Source organism: Bos grunniens, chromosome 4 (assembly GCF_055505025.1).
Source record: "Bos grunniens cultivar Pamir isolate PY7600 chromosome 4, Bosgru_T2T1.0, whole genome shotgun sequence".
Lineage (NCBI taxonomy): Eukaryota > Metazoa > Chordata > Mammalia > Artiodactyla > Bovidae > Bos > Bos grunniens.
In genome coordinates this window covers 72262664-72281531 of record NC_141168.1, presented here as the reverse complement: position 1 = coordinate 72281531, position 18868 = coordinate 72262664, and the positions used below count along the sequence as shown (strand labels likewise).

Genomic DNA, 18868 nt, shown 5'->3' with positions numbered 1-18868 from the left:
CTTCCTTCCTGGTAACTGCAACACTTCCTCTGCATCTGGATGTGAAGGGAGACCCAGAAAAGCGGAAGAGTTTAGAAGCACACTGGGTACGTTTGAATTTGTTTTGTTTTTAGAAATTAAACAAATGATCCTTCAACATCGTCGCCTCTGCTGCTTTATCAGGTATTGCTTCCTTCTATTTTTTGCCCTTTGTTGGGTCTGACTCGGAATAGTGACACTTCCTTCTCGGCCAGAATATTTTTATCTGGAACTGCTGTCGTTCTTCTGACGATGCTGCCACTGACTGTTTCATCATCTAGTCCAACCCGTTAGTCCAACCCGTGTGTGTGGATATCCACAAGGTTCCGGCAATAGCTTTGCAGGTGCATCAGTCCTTTTTTGTTTTTGTTTGGGAGGAAGAGGGAGGGCCAGCCAGCCTTCAAGTTCTTACAAATTCGCGATTTGCTAAACAGTGTTTTTAACGTCTCTCTCTCGTAAAAGGAGAAAGCTTCACAGCCTCAACCATGAAAAGCAGTGAGTATTTAGTCAGCCAGTTTTCTTCTGCATCTCTTATCTTGTAAGTCTGTTTGATGTCATGAAGGGAGAAGTAATTGCTGTGTATTTGCATGTTGCCTAAATTTGGACCTATTTTGTTTCAAGTTAGTGCCAGTATTCACAGCTTACAGTTCTCTTCTTTGTCATTCTATAAAGTAGAAAAAGACCAAATAGTGAAGGGCTTGAGCTGCAAGAGACAGTTCTTTGGGACAGTTGGTTTCATGTATTTAGTAAGTGTAACTTCATAATATGTTGAGAGAGGGACTGTTGACTTTAAAAGTAAATTTAAGTCAAGATTTGAACAGAAGTTTGGATCTAATGAAACTTGCCTTTCTTACCTTTTAATCAAACTCTTCTTTTTGGTATATATCAAATGCTCCACTGTTTCTTAAGGAAATAAATAATTACTTATATATTACACTAACATTAGTCCTTTAAGAATAATATTTTCTTAAACATGAATTTTTGTTTCACTAATTGATTCTTATTTAGAATAAGAACTACTAAATAGTAAAATCAAAATACCTTATTCGTATTTCAATTCTAATATGTTAAGCATTTCAATCATTATTTGAAGAGTTTCACACTACAATAAGTAACATTTATACTTAAATGCTTTGTGAAAGTAGGTCCTTATTAACTATTTGTGGAAATAGTGGATAAATTATTGAGAATATATTGGTGAATTCTAGTTATAGAGATGAAAATATTAGAGCAAAAGGAGGTTAAATAGTCAATAGGGGTCCCAAAGCAGGTCCTTCCTTCCAACCTGTAGGTTCTCCAGAGGCAGACTACCTGAAAGTTCATATTTGGAGAGTACAGCCCTGGGGACTCGAGCAATGACAGCCAAGATGCTTACATATTTCATGATTCACAGTTATAAATATCTGCAAATGTTCTTGAGAGGAGCTTCACCAATTCTGATCTTTTTGAGTTTTATCAATGAAATGACTACCTCTCCTCACTAGAAAGAAAAAAATGAAGAGAAAAAAAAAAAAAAAAGACAGGAAGTTGATGAGGGCGCAGATACCTGATCCAGACAGTTTGAAAAGAGATCATGAGGCAACTTGGATAAGGTGTCTGAGTCCCCCAGGAGACATGTGAGACTGAACAAAGAGGAATAAGCCAAAGGCCTGCTTTCAAAGGGAGTTTTTTCAGCATCTTACATGGCACCTTGTAAACCAGGACTTGATGCTCTAACTGGATTATTTGACTCATCCATGCATTTCAATATGCTTAAAACAATTACCACTTAGAGCCATTAGTTCATCAGACAGCATGCTAGATCAGTGCTTGATCTCTCTTTTTAAATTAAAATTTCAAACATAACAGAAGTAGAGAGAATAATCAATGAGTCCCCATCTACCCATGGCCCACATTCAACCTTATTTAATGCTCCTGTCTACCCTCTGAAGTATTGCTAACACCATTTGATGGATAGGAAACAGGCCCAGAGATTATTTAAGCAGCTCCTCCCCCAGTTTCTAAGTGGTGGGGCCAGGATTCCTGGGCCCCTATTCCAAACCTCCTGTATCCTCCTGCATACATCCCTGTCATTCGTCTACACCTTCTCCTTGCCAGCTCACGGGCCACCATAAAAGGCAAGCACCTTCCCTCTGAAGAGCCCTCTGTTCTTCTCTCTGCTCCCAGGTCACATAGGGCATGGAGCTGGAGAACCATGAACAGCCTGTGGTGCTGAGAGAGGACAACTGCCGCAGGCGCCGGAGGATGAAGCCACGCAGCACGGCGGCCAGCATGTCCTCCATGGAGCTCATCCCCATTGAGTTCGTGCTGCCCACCAGCCAACGCAACACCAAGACCCCCGAAACGGCGCTGCTGCATGTGGCCGGCCACGGCAACGTGGAGCAGATGAAGGCCCAAGTGTGGCTGCGCGTGCTGGAGACCAGCGTGGCCGCCGACTTCTACCACAGGCTGGGCCCGGACCACTTCCTCCTGCTCTACCAGAAGAAGGGGCAGTGGTATGAGATCTATGACAAGTACCAGGTGGTGCAGACCCTGGACTGCCTGCACTACTGGAAGGTGCTGCACCGGAGCCCCGGGCAGATCCACCTGGTACAGCGGCACTCGCCCTCAGAGGAGACGCTGGCCTTCCAGCGCCAGCTCACTGCCCTCATCGGCTACGATGTCACAGATGTCAGCAATGTGCACGACGACGAGTTGGAGTTCACACGCCGCCGCCTGGTCACCCCGCGTATGGCCGAGGTGGCTGGCCGCGACCCCAAGCTCTATGCCATGCACCCCTGGGTGACGTCTAAGCCCCTCCCTGAGTACCTGCTAAAGAAGATCACCAACAACTGTATCTTCATCATTATTCACCGCAGCACCACCAGCCAGACCATCAAGGTCTCGGCTGATGATACCCCTGGCACCATCCTCCAGAGCTTCTTTACCAAAATGGCCAAGAAGAAGTCCCTGATGGATATCCCCGAGAGCCAGAACGAACAGGACTTTGTGCTGCGTGTCTGTGGCCGCGATGAGTACCTGGTGGGCGAGACGCCCATCAAAAACTTTCAGTGGGTGCGGCAGTGCCTTAAGAATGGTGAAGAGATTCACCTGGTGCTTGACACTCCGCCGGACCCAGCCCTGGATGAGGTGAGGAAGGAAGAGTGGCCGCTGGTGGATGACTGCACCGGAGTCACTGGCTACCATGAGCAGCTAACCATCCATGGGAAGGACCATGAGAGCGTGTTCACTGTGTCCCTGTGGGACTGTGACCGCAAGTTCAGAGTCAAGATCAGGGGCATCGATATCCCCGTCCTGCCCCGGAATGCAGATCTCACGGTTTTTGTGGAGGCAAACATCCAGTATGGGCAGCAAGTCCTTTGCCAAAGAAGAACCAGCCCAAAACCCTTCACGGAGGAGGTGCTCTGGAATGTGTGGCTTGAGTTCAGTATCAAGATCAAAGACTTACCCAAAGGGGCTCTGCTCAACCTCCAGATCTACTGTGGCAAAGCACCAGCTCTGTCTGGTAAGGCCTCTGCAGAGACTCCCAGTCCCGAGTCCAGAGGCAAAGCTCAGCTTCTCTACTACGTGAACTTGCTGCTCATTGACCACCGATTCCTCCTGCGCCACGGCGAGTACGTGCTCCACATGTGGCAGTTATCTGGGAAGGGGGAAGACCAAGGGAGCTTCAATGCAGACAAGCTCACATCTGCCACCAATCCCGACAAGGAAAACTCAATGTCCATCTCCATTCTCCTGGACAACTACTGTCACCCCATAGCCTTGCCTAAGCATCAGCCCACCCCTGACCCGGAAGGGGACCGCGTACGAGCAGAAATGCCCAACCAACTTCGGAAGCAACTGGAGGCAATCATAGCTACTGATCCACTTAACCCTCTTACTGCGGAAGACAAAGAATTGCTTTGGCATTTCAGATATGAAAGCCTTAAGGATCCCAAAGCATACCCTAAGCTCTTTAGCTCAGTGAAATGGGGACAGCAAGAAATTGTGGCCAAAACATATCAATTGTTAGCCAGAAGGGAGGTCTGGGATCAAAGTGCTTTGGATGTTGGATTAACAATGCAACTCCTAGACTGCAACTTTTCGGATGAAAACGTAAGAGCCATTGCAGTTCAGAAACTGGAGAGCTTGGAAGACGATGACGTTCTGCATTACCTGCTCCAATTGGTCCAGGTAGGGGAGGCACTCATCTCAAGGAATTTATCTGGATGTGCTGACAGGCGCCATATTAAGCCATCTTCCAGTGCACATTGTCCAAAGAGAGTCAATGATCAGTCAAAGTAGATCTACTTTTTTACTACTCAAAGAGTAGTAAATGTTCCCTTTTACTTTTTTTCTGTCTTTGAGGGCTTTCTGACCAGCATTTTGATGACATGAATAATTTCACTTTTTTAGGAGAACTGGCCCAGTGGGAATGAGAGTTTACTCTGTTAATGATAGACTTGACTTATTGAATGCTCCCTTATGCCAAGGCTCCAAGTGATCTATGCACTTTTCATGTATTATCACATTTAACTCTCCCAACAATGTTGATAGCAGTCCAGTTAACATTTGCATTTTATATATATAAGGAAACTGAGGCACTGAGAGGTTAAGTAATGTGCCCAAGGTCACATATTTTGAAAGACAAACTCAAACCCAGAGGTCCGATGACAGGTCTGCTCTTTTTATTGCCTCCCAATATCTGAGAGAAAAGGTCATACTCTCTGATCATGTTTGTCACAATTCATAGAGTAACATCTCAATTCTGGATGGGACCTTGAAAGCCCCTCTCTTTAGACAGGTCTGGTACTCTGTTTCCACTCTTCTTCATATGCCTTTCCCTGTGTCCAGAGAGACTAAATCGTTTGTTAAAGGTTTCCTTAGGAAGTTAGATAAAGGAGGACCGGTTCTCTTGCTCACTATAGTCATTCTCATAGTATATTGTGCTGCTTGACAAGGAGGAGGGAAGACAGGAATTGGAAGAGAATTCTATTTTACAGAACAGATGTGTTCATTCATTAATTCAACAACTCAGACTGAGTGTTTCCCCTTTTCTTGTTGCTGGATATAGAGAAGTGATCAAAACACAGCTGGACTTTGCCCTAGAGTAGCCTGTAGTTCATGGAGAAAGACATCAAATAAGTATACATACAGGCAGATACTGAATAACATATTGTGACAAACGCTTTGAGGAAAAGCTATAGAATGTTATGAGAAAATAGTCAGGGGTCCTGAGGACACTTAATTTACATTGAAGAAGCTAAGGACAATTCTGAGTAGGTGATGTTTTTCAGGCTAACTGTTGGACACCAAATTGTCTAATCATTTTCTATATTTATAGGCAGTTTCTGGAGTTTTCTGATGCAAATTTTGGATAGTCTAAACTTTGAATCTTCACCTTCCCATTACTCAGATACTTGAAACATAGTTGGCCTTTATCTTTATCTAATCAAATATAACCAAAGTTTTTCTCTGCCCATGAGTTCAGAGGCTAGCCTAAACACTAATGAAAATTTAATAAAAATCAAAGTATCCTCAATTTTCTAGCTGTCCATAACAAAAAGAACATGAGGCAAATTTGCAAGGGATCTGTTTCAAATCCCAAGGCCATCATGAATTATTTTACATCGTCATTTTCACAAGTGAACTTTGCAGCCTTGGAAAATGAATAGTATTCTTCTTAGAAACGTGTAAATAAAAGAGGTCAGTGATATTAACATTGAGTTTGTGGTCCTAAATTTGAAGAAGAGTAGTCATTTGCAGATATGGCCAAATGACTCATTCATTCCTGATTAAAATGGTCTCCTGGTTGAGACCTGCATCATCTTTACAGAAGTGAAACATGAAGAAGGTCAAAAAGACTCACATTTGGGTTAAAAACTTGGTAACATTTCTGAAGTGACTACTGGTGGCTAAATAACCACATTCTCAGAATTAAGATCTTAACTACAGTTACAGTGGCACCAATTTGAGCATACGTCATCTTTGAAAGCATGGGGATAATTGAAATATTATCAAGTCAATATTGATCATTTCCAAACTGGAAAACCAAAGTAAGGATTAGAAATCATACCCAAAATTTCCCAGGCCCTAAAACATAAAGTGAATGGAAATTTCTCCTGTTTCTTAGGGAAAAGGATAGACCATGTCTACTTATAAAGGAAATACTCCTGAGATATTTAATTTTAAACTTCTCTTTATGCTTATAAATCCCATCTATCCTGTAACTTTATATATGCACCTCTAATAATCAAACAGTATTTGTTAATCTTACTGCATTTAAAATTATGATCTATTGCATACATACAGAAAAGTACAGAAAATGATGTAATAAATATCCATGCACCCATTAGAATTTAATTATTTTTCAGGTTTTTTTTTTTTTTTTTTTTTTGGCCAAGTAGCATGTAGGATCTTAGTTCCCCCATTAAGGATGAACCCGTGACCTCTGAATTGGAAGCACAGAGTCTTAACCATTAGACCATCAGGGAAGCCCCTACATTTTATTTTTAAATTGCCCAGGCTGCCCTGGGGAAGCAGTTGAGGTTGGGGGAGGGGGGGGGTGTGTGGCAGAGTCTGGGGCAGCCACCTACCTGGGCCCTATTTTTTTTTTTTTTTTTACTTTTAATTTGTTCTTTTCTTTTTTCAGCCATAGGGCTGCCACCTATGTAAATATCTCCATATTAGCCAAGTGATGCGAAAACTACTAAACACTGCTAAACCTGAGAAAGCAGATAAAAGAAGAGATTTTCAGGCAAAAAAAAAGCCCTGTATACTCTGAATCAGAGAAGGGAGTGATGATTAGTCTGTTGCAGTAAGAACCTGAGAGGCAGTTCACTGACTTGCTAGTGAGATGCCAAGCACGTATCTTGAGCAGAAGAGGAGCTACACAATTTTTAGGATCTTTATATCTAACAGATATTTTTCTTCCCAAGTGTACAATATCCCCACTGTCTATTTTCTTCCCAACAACCTTTCTTTCCTTCCACTTTTATAGATTTGTCTCCATCTTTCTCTTCTATCCTTCCAATAAAAATCAGGTAAGCCCTTCATGGGAACAAAAGCCCTCACCTCTTCATTTTTAAAGTTATTGAAAGCACATTATTGTGAGTCAAGGGTTCTGGCTTCTAATCCTGGTCCTTAAGCAAGTGGTTCACTCTGGCCCAAAGTGTCCTTGAAGAGAAAGGGCTGAACTTAAATGATTGATCAGATTCTCATCCGCCTATCCACACAAACCCACTAAGGCAGAGACCACTTTTTCTCCATTTCCTGTTTCCTGATTAACCAATGGAGAATGCAGTCCTACAAATGCCAATGTGTTCTTTCCTTAGGCTGTGAAATTTGAACCATACCATGACAGTGCCCTTGCCAGATTTCTGCTGAAGCGTGGTTTAAGAGTAAGTACTTCCATTTTGATAAGAGCATGACATTTAAAAGGTTATCGAGAATTGACTGATAGATCTGGAGCATTAGTCATAATAATTTTAACCTTCTTGTTTCTACCCTCAGAACAAAAGAATTGGTCACTTCTTGTTTTGGTTCTTGAGAAGTGAGATTGCCCAGTCGAGACACTATCAGCAGAGGTTTGCAGTGATCCTGGAGGCCTACCTGAGGGGCTGTGGCACGGCCATGCTACGGGACTTCACTCAACAAGTCCAAGTAATCGACATGTTACAAAAAGTCACCATTGATATTAAATCACTCTCTGCCGAAAAGTATGACGTCAGCTCCCAAGGTACGGGTGGCTCGATTTTCTTGGTGCTCTTTCCAAATGCATTTGTCTCCAAATATCATCCCTGGGATCCTTCTTCTTCTGGAAGGCAAGTCACACCTTCCTCAGGGTAGCCAAGAATACATTTTTAAGTTTTCTGTCTTTCTTCAGTAAGCAAATATCAAGTTCTCCCTTTACAAGTTAATAAGTTTTGAAATTACATTTATATTCTAATGATGAATGTATGATAATAGATGTTAAACTCTTTGAAAAATTAAAACTGCATTATGCAGATGTAAGATGCATTTTTAAAGAGCAACTGTGCACCTACACACACACAAAGATTAGTTATTTCCAAATATTTACCCTTTCTGTCCCATCTTTCAAAACATTCATATAATTTTCAAATCTTCACTCTTTCAAAGTAAAGAATTATTGAGAATTCTTTCAATTTTTTAATATATATGTATATGTATACATCATAGGTTGCAAGATGTATATATATTTATTTATATATGTGCTTCTTATAAAATATATATATCACCCCCTTTATGTTCCAGTGTTGTCTTATCTCTAAGAAGTTCTAAATGAATCACTCTATCTATATTCGCGTTGGTTTTGGTTGATACTACATTAAATTAAAGCTATTTACACATTTTTCTGGTCTATTGAGCTGTATGAAGCTTGAGCTAGGAATTATCTCTTATCATGCTTGTATACCTAGATTCAGCATTATAGCTCATAATGGACCCTCACTAACATACTCAACCAATTTTAAGCTTTTGAATAGTTTGATTTTCCATTTTTCCCTTTGATTCTTTTCCAATATACCAAATGCTCTCTCCTAAAAATAATGGTGATAATAATCTTCACTTTTTTGTTGTTGTAAGAAAGAAAGGGGAAAATTTATACTAACCTCTAGTCTGTTACCCAGGCAGTAATTTTCCATTTATATATTTGCCTTTAGAATTTTGAGGTTGTCATATTATTTCCATACAACCTAACTTCCTCTTTTGAAAAGAATTTACCAAACCCTAACCAAATTCCATTTAATATGGTCTTCAGATATGTTTTCTAAATCAGATGGCAGTTTAAAGTTTCATATGTTGGAAAGAAAACTACAGTAATTCCCTAGCATTATCCATAAAGCATCCTTCTATACCTGTCTGGGTATGCCATATATATTCAGATATTTCTGTCCCCTGTTGTAACGTGTGTGCATAGTTTTTTGCTCTCAGTAATCCTGTCACCCTGAAAGGTTAGTTCCTCAAGGACAGAAACCTACTCCCTTTTCTCCTATTCTTCACCTTACCAAATGTATAGAATGTTGTGAATATGTGTGACTTCAGGAAATGTTGTAGGTGATATTGGTAATTTCTTGCACTCATATAACTCTTGTGTGTTTTTACAATTACAGTTATTTTCCAACTAAAGCAAAAGCTTGAAATCCTGCAGAATTTGAATCTCCCCCAAAGCTTTAGAGTTCCATATGACCCTGGACTGAAGGCAGGCACACTGGTGGTAGGTATCATCTTGATATGTCTTGACAATGTCTCTGCCTGCTTCACCAGGCCTTAGTGGATAAAAGCTGACATTTACAGAGAGACAGGGAAGCTGGAAAGTCCCTGGATGGGCTTCTGTCAAGCCGTTCCTCAACTGCTAGATACTAGGAACCTCAGCACTGGGCAATCTCCCATCCATTTTAAGTCAGCTTTCTTGAGGAACCATTTGTATACAATAAAATGTATCCATTGCAAGTTTACAGTTCAGTGAGCTTTGCCAAATGTACACAACCACATAACCATCACCACCACTTCCAATTATTTTGGCCACCTGATGTGAAGGGCTGACTGGTTAGAAAAGACCCTCATGCTGGGAAATATTGAAGGCAGGAGGAGAAGGGGATGACAGAGGATGAGATGGTTGGATGGTATCACCAACTCAATGGACATGAGTTTGAGCAAGCTCTGGATATTGGTGAAGGACAGTGAAGCCTGGAATGCTGCAGTCCATGGGGTCGCAAAGAGTCAGACATGACTGAGCAACTGAGCCAAACTGAACCATCACAAAATCAAGACAGAGAATATTTTCATAGAAATTTGTAGAAAAAATTCTTTCGTATCCCTCTGTGATTAGTCCTGTCCTCCTTCCGTACTCCATCCTGGATAACAGATCTGTTTTCCATCATAAAATTTTGCCTCTTCTAGAATGTCACAAAGTGGAATCATACAATATGTACTTTTTGTTATAATCAATCTTTTTAATTTTAGCCATTCAAATGGGTATGAAGTAGTACTTCACTGTTATTTTTAGTTTTATTTAGTTTCATCATTCCCTAATGATGTTAAGCATCTTATCATGTATTTATTCATTTTTTTTGAGAAGCTTCTTTTCATATCTTCCAATAATTTTTAATTTGGGCTACTGTTTTATTCTTATTTATGAGTTATTTATATATTCTGGATATAAATCCTTTATCAGGTATGTAGTTTACAAATATTTTCTCCCAGTCTATGGATTACTTTTTCATTTTCTTATTAATGTATTTCCAAGAGTAGAAGATTTTAATTCTGATTAAGTTCAATTTATCATTTTTTCTTTTATGGTTCACACATTTTGTGTCCTAAGAAATATTTGCTTCATCCAGTGATTTTCAACCAGGGGTGAACCCCCACCTCCTCCACCAAAGGATGTTTGGTAATGTCTGGAGACATTTTTGATTGTTCCAACTGGGACCATGCTACCAGCATCCAGTGGGCAGAGACCAGAGATGCTGCTAAATATCCTACAATACACCGGACAGCCTCCCCCTACCCGCCACAAACAAAAAATTATCCAGTCCAAAATTTTAGTAGTGCCAAAGTGGAGAAACTTCTCCTAATTCAGTATGCCAAGTTTTTTCCCTAAAGTTTTAATTCTCATATTTAAGTCTTTAATCCATGTTTAACTTTATAACAATTAGCAGTAAGCTGGCTCTTTAGCAAAAGCATACACTACCTACTGTCCTTTTGAAGTTAGAAATGGGTTCATGCTCAGTCACTTCAGTCCTATCTGAGTCTTTGCCAGGCTCCTCTGTCCATGGGCTTTTCCTGGCAAGAATAGGGGAGTGGGTTGCCATGCCCTCCTCCAAGGGATCTTCCCCACCCAGGGATCAAATCTGCATCTCTTGCATTGCAGGTGAATTCTTTACTGCTGAGCCACTGGGGAAGCCCTAGAACTTGGTAGGAATAATGATATAGTAATACAGCTTCATATCATTTGGTTTTTTTTAAGATCACATTTTTGATCCATAATGAATTCACTGTTGGCTAAAACTCCTAAGACTTTCTATTTGGAAAGAGTGGCTGCTAAATCACCTTTCTCCCACCTTGAATTCATTTTGATGTTATGTAGGCTTTTTGGAGGGGAAAGGCATTGTATAATATCTGAATGCAAGAGTTCCATTTATTGCTGTTAAATTTCATCTTGTTAGATTTGGCCTAGAATTAGATTGCATCTAATTTTGCAACAACCATGTTTAGACACTACGGTAGCAACAGAACTCTTTTTTCAAATTAATTCTTAGAATGAGGCCAAATATATAAGCAAATAACGGCAAAATTGCCCTGTGTTAGAGGGAACATAAAAGTACAAGAGTCCTGTGAGAGTGGAATATCAGAAGATAGGATATGCCATGTCTCTTAGGCACTCCACAGATGCTTGGGTTTCCTGGGAACACACTTTGAGAACCACTGGTTTAAGCGTTGTGAATTGCTTTCACTAGCATTTTTGGATTTGGTGAAAATGCCATGCACATTTTTACCCAAATCACTAAAATCCTTCAACTGAAAACTTTTTCCTAGGTGTTTATAGTGATTCTTTGCAGGAAGATGTATGTCTCCACAATGTGTTTTCAATTGTGTGTAGGAAACACGTGGCTGTTTTCTTACAGATTGAAAAATGTAAAGTGATGGCCTCTAAGAAAAAACCTCTGTGGCTTGAGTTTAAATGTGCTGACCCTACAGCTCTATCAAATGAAACAATTGGAATTATCTTTAAACACGGTGATGATCTACGCCAAGACATGCTTATTCTACAGGTATACTGCTGTTAAGGATTTTTTTTTCAGTTGTTCAAAACAAGAAGTCTGTACTAGTTGTTTAAAAAAAAATACCTTCTACTGACCCTGTTCCATTCTCCTATTTTGTATAATGAACAGTGATCAAAGATACCATAATAGAGTTTTCACGGGGGGAGTATGGCCACAGACCATTAGATACGAATCTAGTGAGCCTCATGGTTCTGTCCACTCCTGAAGAGATGCATATGCAGCATTCCCAAATAAGCTGAAACACATCCTGCACCTGACTGCTTTTCTATACACCCCATTCCTAGTGTGGTAACATGGAATAGAAATACATTGACCCCCAAGCATCCACTTTATTCACATTCATTGACATTCATTGATTTTTTCACACTCATTCATTACACACTCAATGAACATGAATTCGAGCAAACTCCAGGAGACAGTAAAGAACAGAAAGACTAGCTGCAGTCCATGGGGTTACAAAGAGTTGGACACGACTTCGCGACTGAACAACGAACAACATACACTCACAGATGTTCTCCTTACATACATCAGCTTTGGTATATATCCACATACACAAATTCAAGTGAATGATCTGACAGGATGGAGGGAGAAGATGAACAGGGAAATGATTGGAGAATTCATGCAGTTTACATAACAAGAGTGAACAGATTTTTAGAACAGAAGGTGGATGACAAAGGTATCAATGTTGATCATTTTCATATTTTTGAACATACATTTTAGCTTTGCAGATTTGTAAGTAATATTTACCGTACCCTAGTTGTTCAATACTGTAGAAGTAACATAATTTCTAATATGTCATGTAGTTTATTTAAAATAGGCAAGCCATGGAATCAAAAGCATGGTACAAATGAACTTACTTATAAAACAGACTCACAGATATAGAAAGCAAAACTATGGTTACCAAAGGGGAAAGGGGGAGGGGGACAAGGTAGGAGTGTGGAATTAACAGATACACACACTACTACATATAAAATAGAGAAACAAGGACGTACTGTATAGCACAGGGAACTCTACTCAGTATCTTGTAATAACTAAAATGGAAAAGAATCTGGAAAAGAATGGGAATAATAATCATACCCACACTAGAGGGTTAATGCAAAGGATCAACATAAAACAGTCTCAGTGAATGTCAGATATCATTATTGTCATTGTCACTGTTGCCCTGGTTGGAGCCCAAGAGTGCCTTATGGATAAAAATGTGTAAAGATGTTAGAATGGAACTTATATTTATTATGGCAAAATATACATAACTAAGAATAATAGATGAATCATGGCTAAAACCTACCCCCAAAGAAATCCAACCTTCCTCTTCTCCAAAGTACCACTCTGGAGCCAAAACTGAGGCTCCCAAGGAAAGGAAACATTAGAGTACCAGGTTGACAAATAAAAGTAAATTCATTGCTTATATATTTTACATTCACTTCAACATTTTGTGTTACCAGAAAAGATTGTTGTCATTTTTAATGGAGAAGAGAAATACATATTTGTAAGAGAAACGTTTTTGTGTTTTGATGCCCAGATTCTACGAATCATGGAGTCCATTTGGGAGACTGAATCTTTGGATCTGTGCCTCCTGCCATATGGTTGCATTTCAACTGGTGACAAAATAGGTATGTGGGGACCTCGGGAGATGAATAGACTGCTCAGCTCATTTGAAAGGCCATCATCCCAGGGGACATCCCTGGTGGTTCAGTGGTTAAGACTCCCATTTCAGGGGGCATGAGTTCAATCTCTGGTTGGGAAACTAAGATTCTGCATACCACATGGTCCCCCCAGAATTTTTAAAGACCGTCATCCCTTCAGTGTAGGCTTTTAATAAGTAAAAAATTACAATCATAATCCATGTAAAAGGAAGAAGATGTTCCAAGGCTAGTGAATGTGACTCTCAGTTTAGTATGGACGTGTTGAAAATACATGAATGCATGATTGAATTCCTTGTGACTACATATGGAAATGATTTTAACAAGAACTTGTTCCCTCCTCTAAACTTTCACTCTTTTCATTGCACAGTAAACTCTCTCACAAAAAACCTTCAAAAGTAGATGGAAAGATCTGCCACTTGTTTTACAAGCCTGACTCCACATTATCAAAGCTATTACGTACTTTCCTCTTAGGTGCTTTTGTAGACATTTCACATTTTAATTTCAATTAAACAAATTTTTATTTCAGTTTCCAATTTGAGAAGTAGAGAACAGCCTTCCCATTTGACTCTGGAATTTTAAAAAGAAAAAGGAACAGGTTGCCAAGTGAAGAAAGATGTGCTTGGCATATTAATGGTTTTGCTTATCAAAAACCAGCCCTTTCCTCTTTTCATTCATGGATACTGAAAGCAGGTCCCACACAACTTCCCTATCCGCCTCCTTTTCTTTCTCTTCCTCATAAGGAAACCACCAGCACGAACCTGGAAAATAACCTTCTGGTTGAGAAAGCTCTCTACCCTCCACTGAACAAAGACACAGCCATTCCTCCTCTGGGTCCGGTGCTTGGCTTCAGTTCACATCAGATCTGTGCATCTTCCCACAGGAATGATTGAGATTGTAAAAGATGCCACAACGATCGCCAAAATTCAGCAAAGCACAGTGGGCAACACGGGAGCCTTTAAAGATGAAGTGCTGAGTCACTGGCTCAAAGAAAAATGCCCTATTGAAGAAAAGGTGAGCTCCTGCTTCTCCCCACTCCAAAGGCTCCTGAGAAATTGTGAGCAGTCTAATGACACGTTTTCAAAAGGTCTGCATTGCCATGCCTCCTAACACACTGTGGAACACTTTCCCTCTGAGCTCATGGGGGTTTAAATGCTGCTGACATAGTAGATCTATGCAAAACAGAGGTGCTCATTCAGACTTCACTGAGCATTTGCTTCTCTTTTGATTATCAGGCCTGCTTTGCATAAAATTTGGTTCTGGGACATAATTTGTTAGCATCTTTTCAGACCATCTATTTTTGTCATTCAGCAGAACAATTTAGTTAACACAGACAAACTCCTTCTGATCTGGAAACACTCCAGATCATAAAAAGTAATTTGCAATTTACCCCTGCACCCTAATCTAAATGGTAAATTAGGGATGTTGAAAATGCTACTTCCATTCCTCAGAAGTACATGTGCGCGTCCACAAGCTGTGTGGTTAGGCTGCTTGGCTGCTGGTTAAAATTCTGCTGTACAGGATTAGCACTTCTCGTTTGCATGGGTAGCAGCCTTTTGGGGAAGGGAATATAATTAGTAGCATTTATTAGTCTGCTATACGTGTGGATTTGTGAACCCATGCATACTTTAAGTGGTCACAAGCAAAACATATGTTCACCAACAAAGGAGGAATCATTATGGGGTCTGGATTGTTGTTGGCAAGTGATGCATAGAGAGGCAGTGAACCCTTTGATTGTATTACTGTTGTCCTTTGACTATTGTTTCCTTCTCATGCTGAGTCACTGTATCTTCACCTACAATGTAAGGAGAGCAATGGAGAAAGTTGGCACCTCAAAGATGAAACTTCAATGAAACCAGGCACCACTGACTTGCTCCCTGAAAGTGATTCCCAGAATGGCATCTTTTGGGGAGTCCTTTGTAATAGATTCATGCTGCTCTTTGCAGTAAGAACACAACTAATATTCAGATGCATTTTAATCAGTTTCAGGCAGCGGTGGAGAGATTTGTTTATTCCTGTGCTGGCTACTGTGTGGCAACCTTTGTTCTTGGGATAGGCGACAGACACAATGACAATATTATGATCTCAGAGACAGGTGAGTTTTATTATAGAGTAATGCTTTCTGATTATGGTAAAATATGCCTAACATAAAATTTACCATTTTAACCAGTTTTAAGTGTCTATTTTGGTGGCATTCACTGCACCCACATTGTTGTACAGCCATCACCATCCATCTCCAAAACTTTTTCATCTTACCTAATGCTGCTGCTGCTGCTGCTGCAAAGTCACTTCAGTAGTGTCTGACTCTGTGCAACCCCATAGACGGCAGCCCACCAGGCTCCCCTGTCCCTGGGATACTCCAGGCAAGAACACTGGAGTGGGTTGCCATTGCCTTCTCTGTCTTACCTAATGGGAACTCATTAAATACCAACTTCCCAGCCTCACCCTACCCACCTCCCCTCCCCCACTCAGCACAGAGTAATTTTTAAATGGAAGTCAAGGTTGGAGCACAGATCTGGAAGTCATTATTGTGTAGGGACACAGAGGCTGTGATCAGCCTAGCGGGGGGTACCCAGGAGTGAGTAATGGAAGAAGATATGGGAAAGGAGACTTCAGAAGGACAAGCTGGACAGTAGCTGGAAAGCTAGGAAGGTGGATATGATCAACAATGTCAGATGGTACAGAGGAGCAACAAAAAAGTCACCAGTAAGGGACTTTGCTGGGGGTCCAGTGGTTGGACTCCATTCTTCCAATGCAGAGAGCACAGGTTTGATCCCAAGTAGAGGGACTAAGATCCCACATGCTGCTCAATCAAATAAATAAGATGTTTTTAAAGTCACTGGTGCCCTTAAATCTAAAATGCTGCACCTTCCTAACTTATCCGTCCTTTCTGGTTCACTGTCAAACAGTGGTCAGTGTTGGTGGCATGCCATGACATTTTTCTCTAAGAAATTTGATTCTTTACCATCTGAGCCACGAGGGAAGCCCCAATTTAAGAGTGAAGCCTGGGGAAAAAGAAAAAAACAACAACACCGTATTGGAGTAAATTGTTGATTATCCTTGGGAATCAAGAGATAATGCACTTATGGACCATTCAGATGACAGAGGGCTGAATAAATGAAAAGAGATGAAGGGAGTTGTGATGGTGACAGTGGTAGAAACTGACCCAAAGGAAATTCAAATGTTTTATTTGTAAGAGTGAGACATCTGTCTCTCCTGAGTTCCATAAAGGGTGTAAGAGAGTCTTGGGCATAATGATGACATATATACGCCAGAGTTTGGATTTATATTTGTAAGAATAGTTCTGAGATGAGAATTTTTTTAATGGTATTTGGCTGTCATTTAAAGAGCATCAGAAGGATATCAAAACTATGCATGTTTCAAAGAGTGCTTTGTGGCTACTTACAGCACACACCTGCTAAGACAAAATATATCACAAGCAGAGTAAAAATAGCTCTCACACCCAAGATAGCTCATTTTCAGTCAACTGCAAAATATGTCAAGAAATGAACAGACCAGTGTGTTGTTTGCTGGTATAATGACGTCAGACATTTCCTTCTCTTAAGGAAATCTATTTCATATTGACTTTGGGCACATTCTTGGGAATTATAAAAGTTTCCTGGGCATTAATAAAGAGAGAGTGCCATTCGTGCTAACTCCAGACTTCCTGTTTGTGATGGGGACTTCTGGAAAGAAGACAAGTCTACACTTCCAGAAATTTCAGGTAATTGCTTCCCTCTTGACTGCCTGCTGGGAACACCAACCAGATGGTGCTGCAGCCCTCACCTCTCACTTTGCTCTGAGTCTCCTCTTGCCTCTGCCCACCCGCTTCTCACATGACTCCCCCAGCCCCCCACGCCCAACCGCCTCCCAGTCTCTTCTGTCCCTTCCCCAAGTGCAAAATAATGCTTCTCAGTCACCCTCTCCTAAAACCAAACAGCAAGTAGGAGTATTCCATCATCAATGGGACTGGTTAGTATAGTCCCATTGATATATAGCAGGATGATGTGGCCCTGAAGAGAGGGCTTTTAGGAAGAACTCCTGGCAGGCAGGTTTAGCCTTTGAATATTTACCTAATCAAGATGCTGCCTAGAAGATCCAGCTTTTACATGTCTTTTCAGGACTCACCAATGATGGTGAGCTTCTCTTGATTTTTGCTCCAGGTGTGTATTTATCAGTTACTATTAATAACACAAGGAATTCTTGCTTGTCTCTTTCTGTAAAGGAAGGTCCCTTCTCTCATTGGAAACCCTGTCAGCTCTATTATAGGTTGTCCCAAGAGCTTTGGGTTGTCCCGCTCACCTGTCCACCCACTCCTCCGTGGGTCTCCCATTTCTCTAAGGATGTCCACACTTGACTTTCTCTTTTATTCCTTCCTGGTCTACATCCACTTTTGACTATCAAATAGTATTTCAAATACCCGAGGAGTAAAATGTTTGCTCTTTCAAATGTAATACCTGTGAATGAACTCAGAAAAGTTGTCATGACTATTGCAATACGCCTAGTTTTAAAGCCATCAAAACACAAACCAGACCAGCAGAGGCAACAAGTGATTACTTTACAAGCATGTTGGTCTCAAGCTCCCTTTAAACAGCCTCCCTCTTAACACCTTTGAAACATGGTTTGATCGGCATCCAGCATTTCAGGACTCACTCTCTTTTCTGAGTGTCCTCTTGAGGCTCATATTAACCTTGGGAGATGACATGGGCCTTGGCATTCAGGGGAACAGGAACTGGAATGTATTGTTTTGAAACCTGCCTGTGCTTGTTTGTTCTCCCGGCTGATTTTCGATGTGGTGGTTACCGGACTTCCCCTTCCACAGCACCAGGGGTGTTGTCAGAGAAACTGAGATCTCTGTGGCCAGATGGTCTCAGGACTAGTGTTTTTCTGCGTAAACTCAACTGGGATGCAGACTGTTTCCAGGGATTTGACACATTTCAGTCCTGTTTTTCTTTAAGGTTAAAAAAAAAATCACATATTGTGACAGCTTTCTGGAAGAGAAAAATGGTTACACAAACACACACAACCTGCAAGAGTTTTACTATTTAATTTAAAGCAGGAGGGGCCTGGAGGGGGGGAATACTCATTTAGGGCTTCCCAGGTAGCTCAGTGGTAAAGAACCCACCTGCAGTGCAGGAGCTGCTGGTTCGATCCCTGGGATGGGAAGATCCCCTAGAGGCGGAAATGGCAACCCACTCTAGTTTTCTTGCCTGGAGAATTTCATGCACAGAGGAGCCTGGCAGGCTAGAGTCCATGGGGCAGCAAAAAAGTTGGACATGACTTAGAAACTAAACAATAGCAACAAATAATAAATGCTCATTTCTCATCTTCTGGAGATGGGGTTCATCTGCTTTGAACAAACACAGCAGCAATAGTGCCATTTAAACAGACAGACACGAGGATATTGACCTCACAACAGTCTCTCCG

The 18868-nt window shown here is 40.9% G+C and overlaps 1 protein-coding gene across 8 annotated transcripts in view; it reads left to right on the top strand.

The window, feature by feature from the left end:
• The window catches only part of PIK3CG (phosphatidylinositol-4,5-bisphosphate 3-kinase catalytic subunit gamma), a 39502-nt gene continuing 20634 nt past the window's right edge, over window positions 1-18868 (top strand). For 2 of the 8 annotated variants that reach the window (XM_086396896.1, XM_086396897.1), the window contains exons 1-10: window positions 185-513; window positions 2185-4191; window positions 7332-7397; window positions 7510-7735; window positions 9129-9232; window positions 11643-11789; window positions 13321-13411; window positions 14325-14455; window positions 15425-15536; window positions 17008-17165. In XM_086396896.1, coding sequence (XP_086253022.1) covers window positions 2197-4191; window positions 7332-7397; window positions 7510-7735; window positions 9129-9232; window positions 11643-11789; window positions 13321-13411; window positions 14325-14455; window positions 15425-15536; window positions 17008-17165 — 3030 coding nt within the window. In that variant the 5' untranslated portion in view covers window positions 185-513; window positions 2185-2196. Of the gene's footprint in view, window positions 557-2184; window positions 4192-7331; window positions 7398-7509; window positions 7736-9128; window positions 9233-11642; window positions 11790-13320; window positions 13412-14184; window positions 14456-15424; window positions 15537-17007; window positions 17166-18868 lie in introns of all 8 variants that reach the window. The other 6 variants (XM_086396892.1, XM_086396893.1, XM_086396890.1 and 3 more) reach the window with 6 other exon arrangements.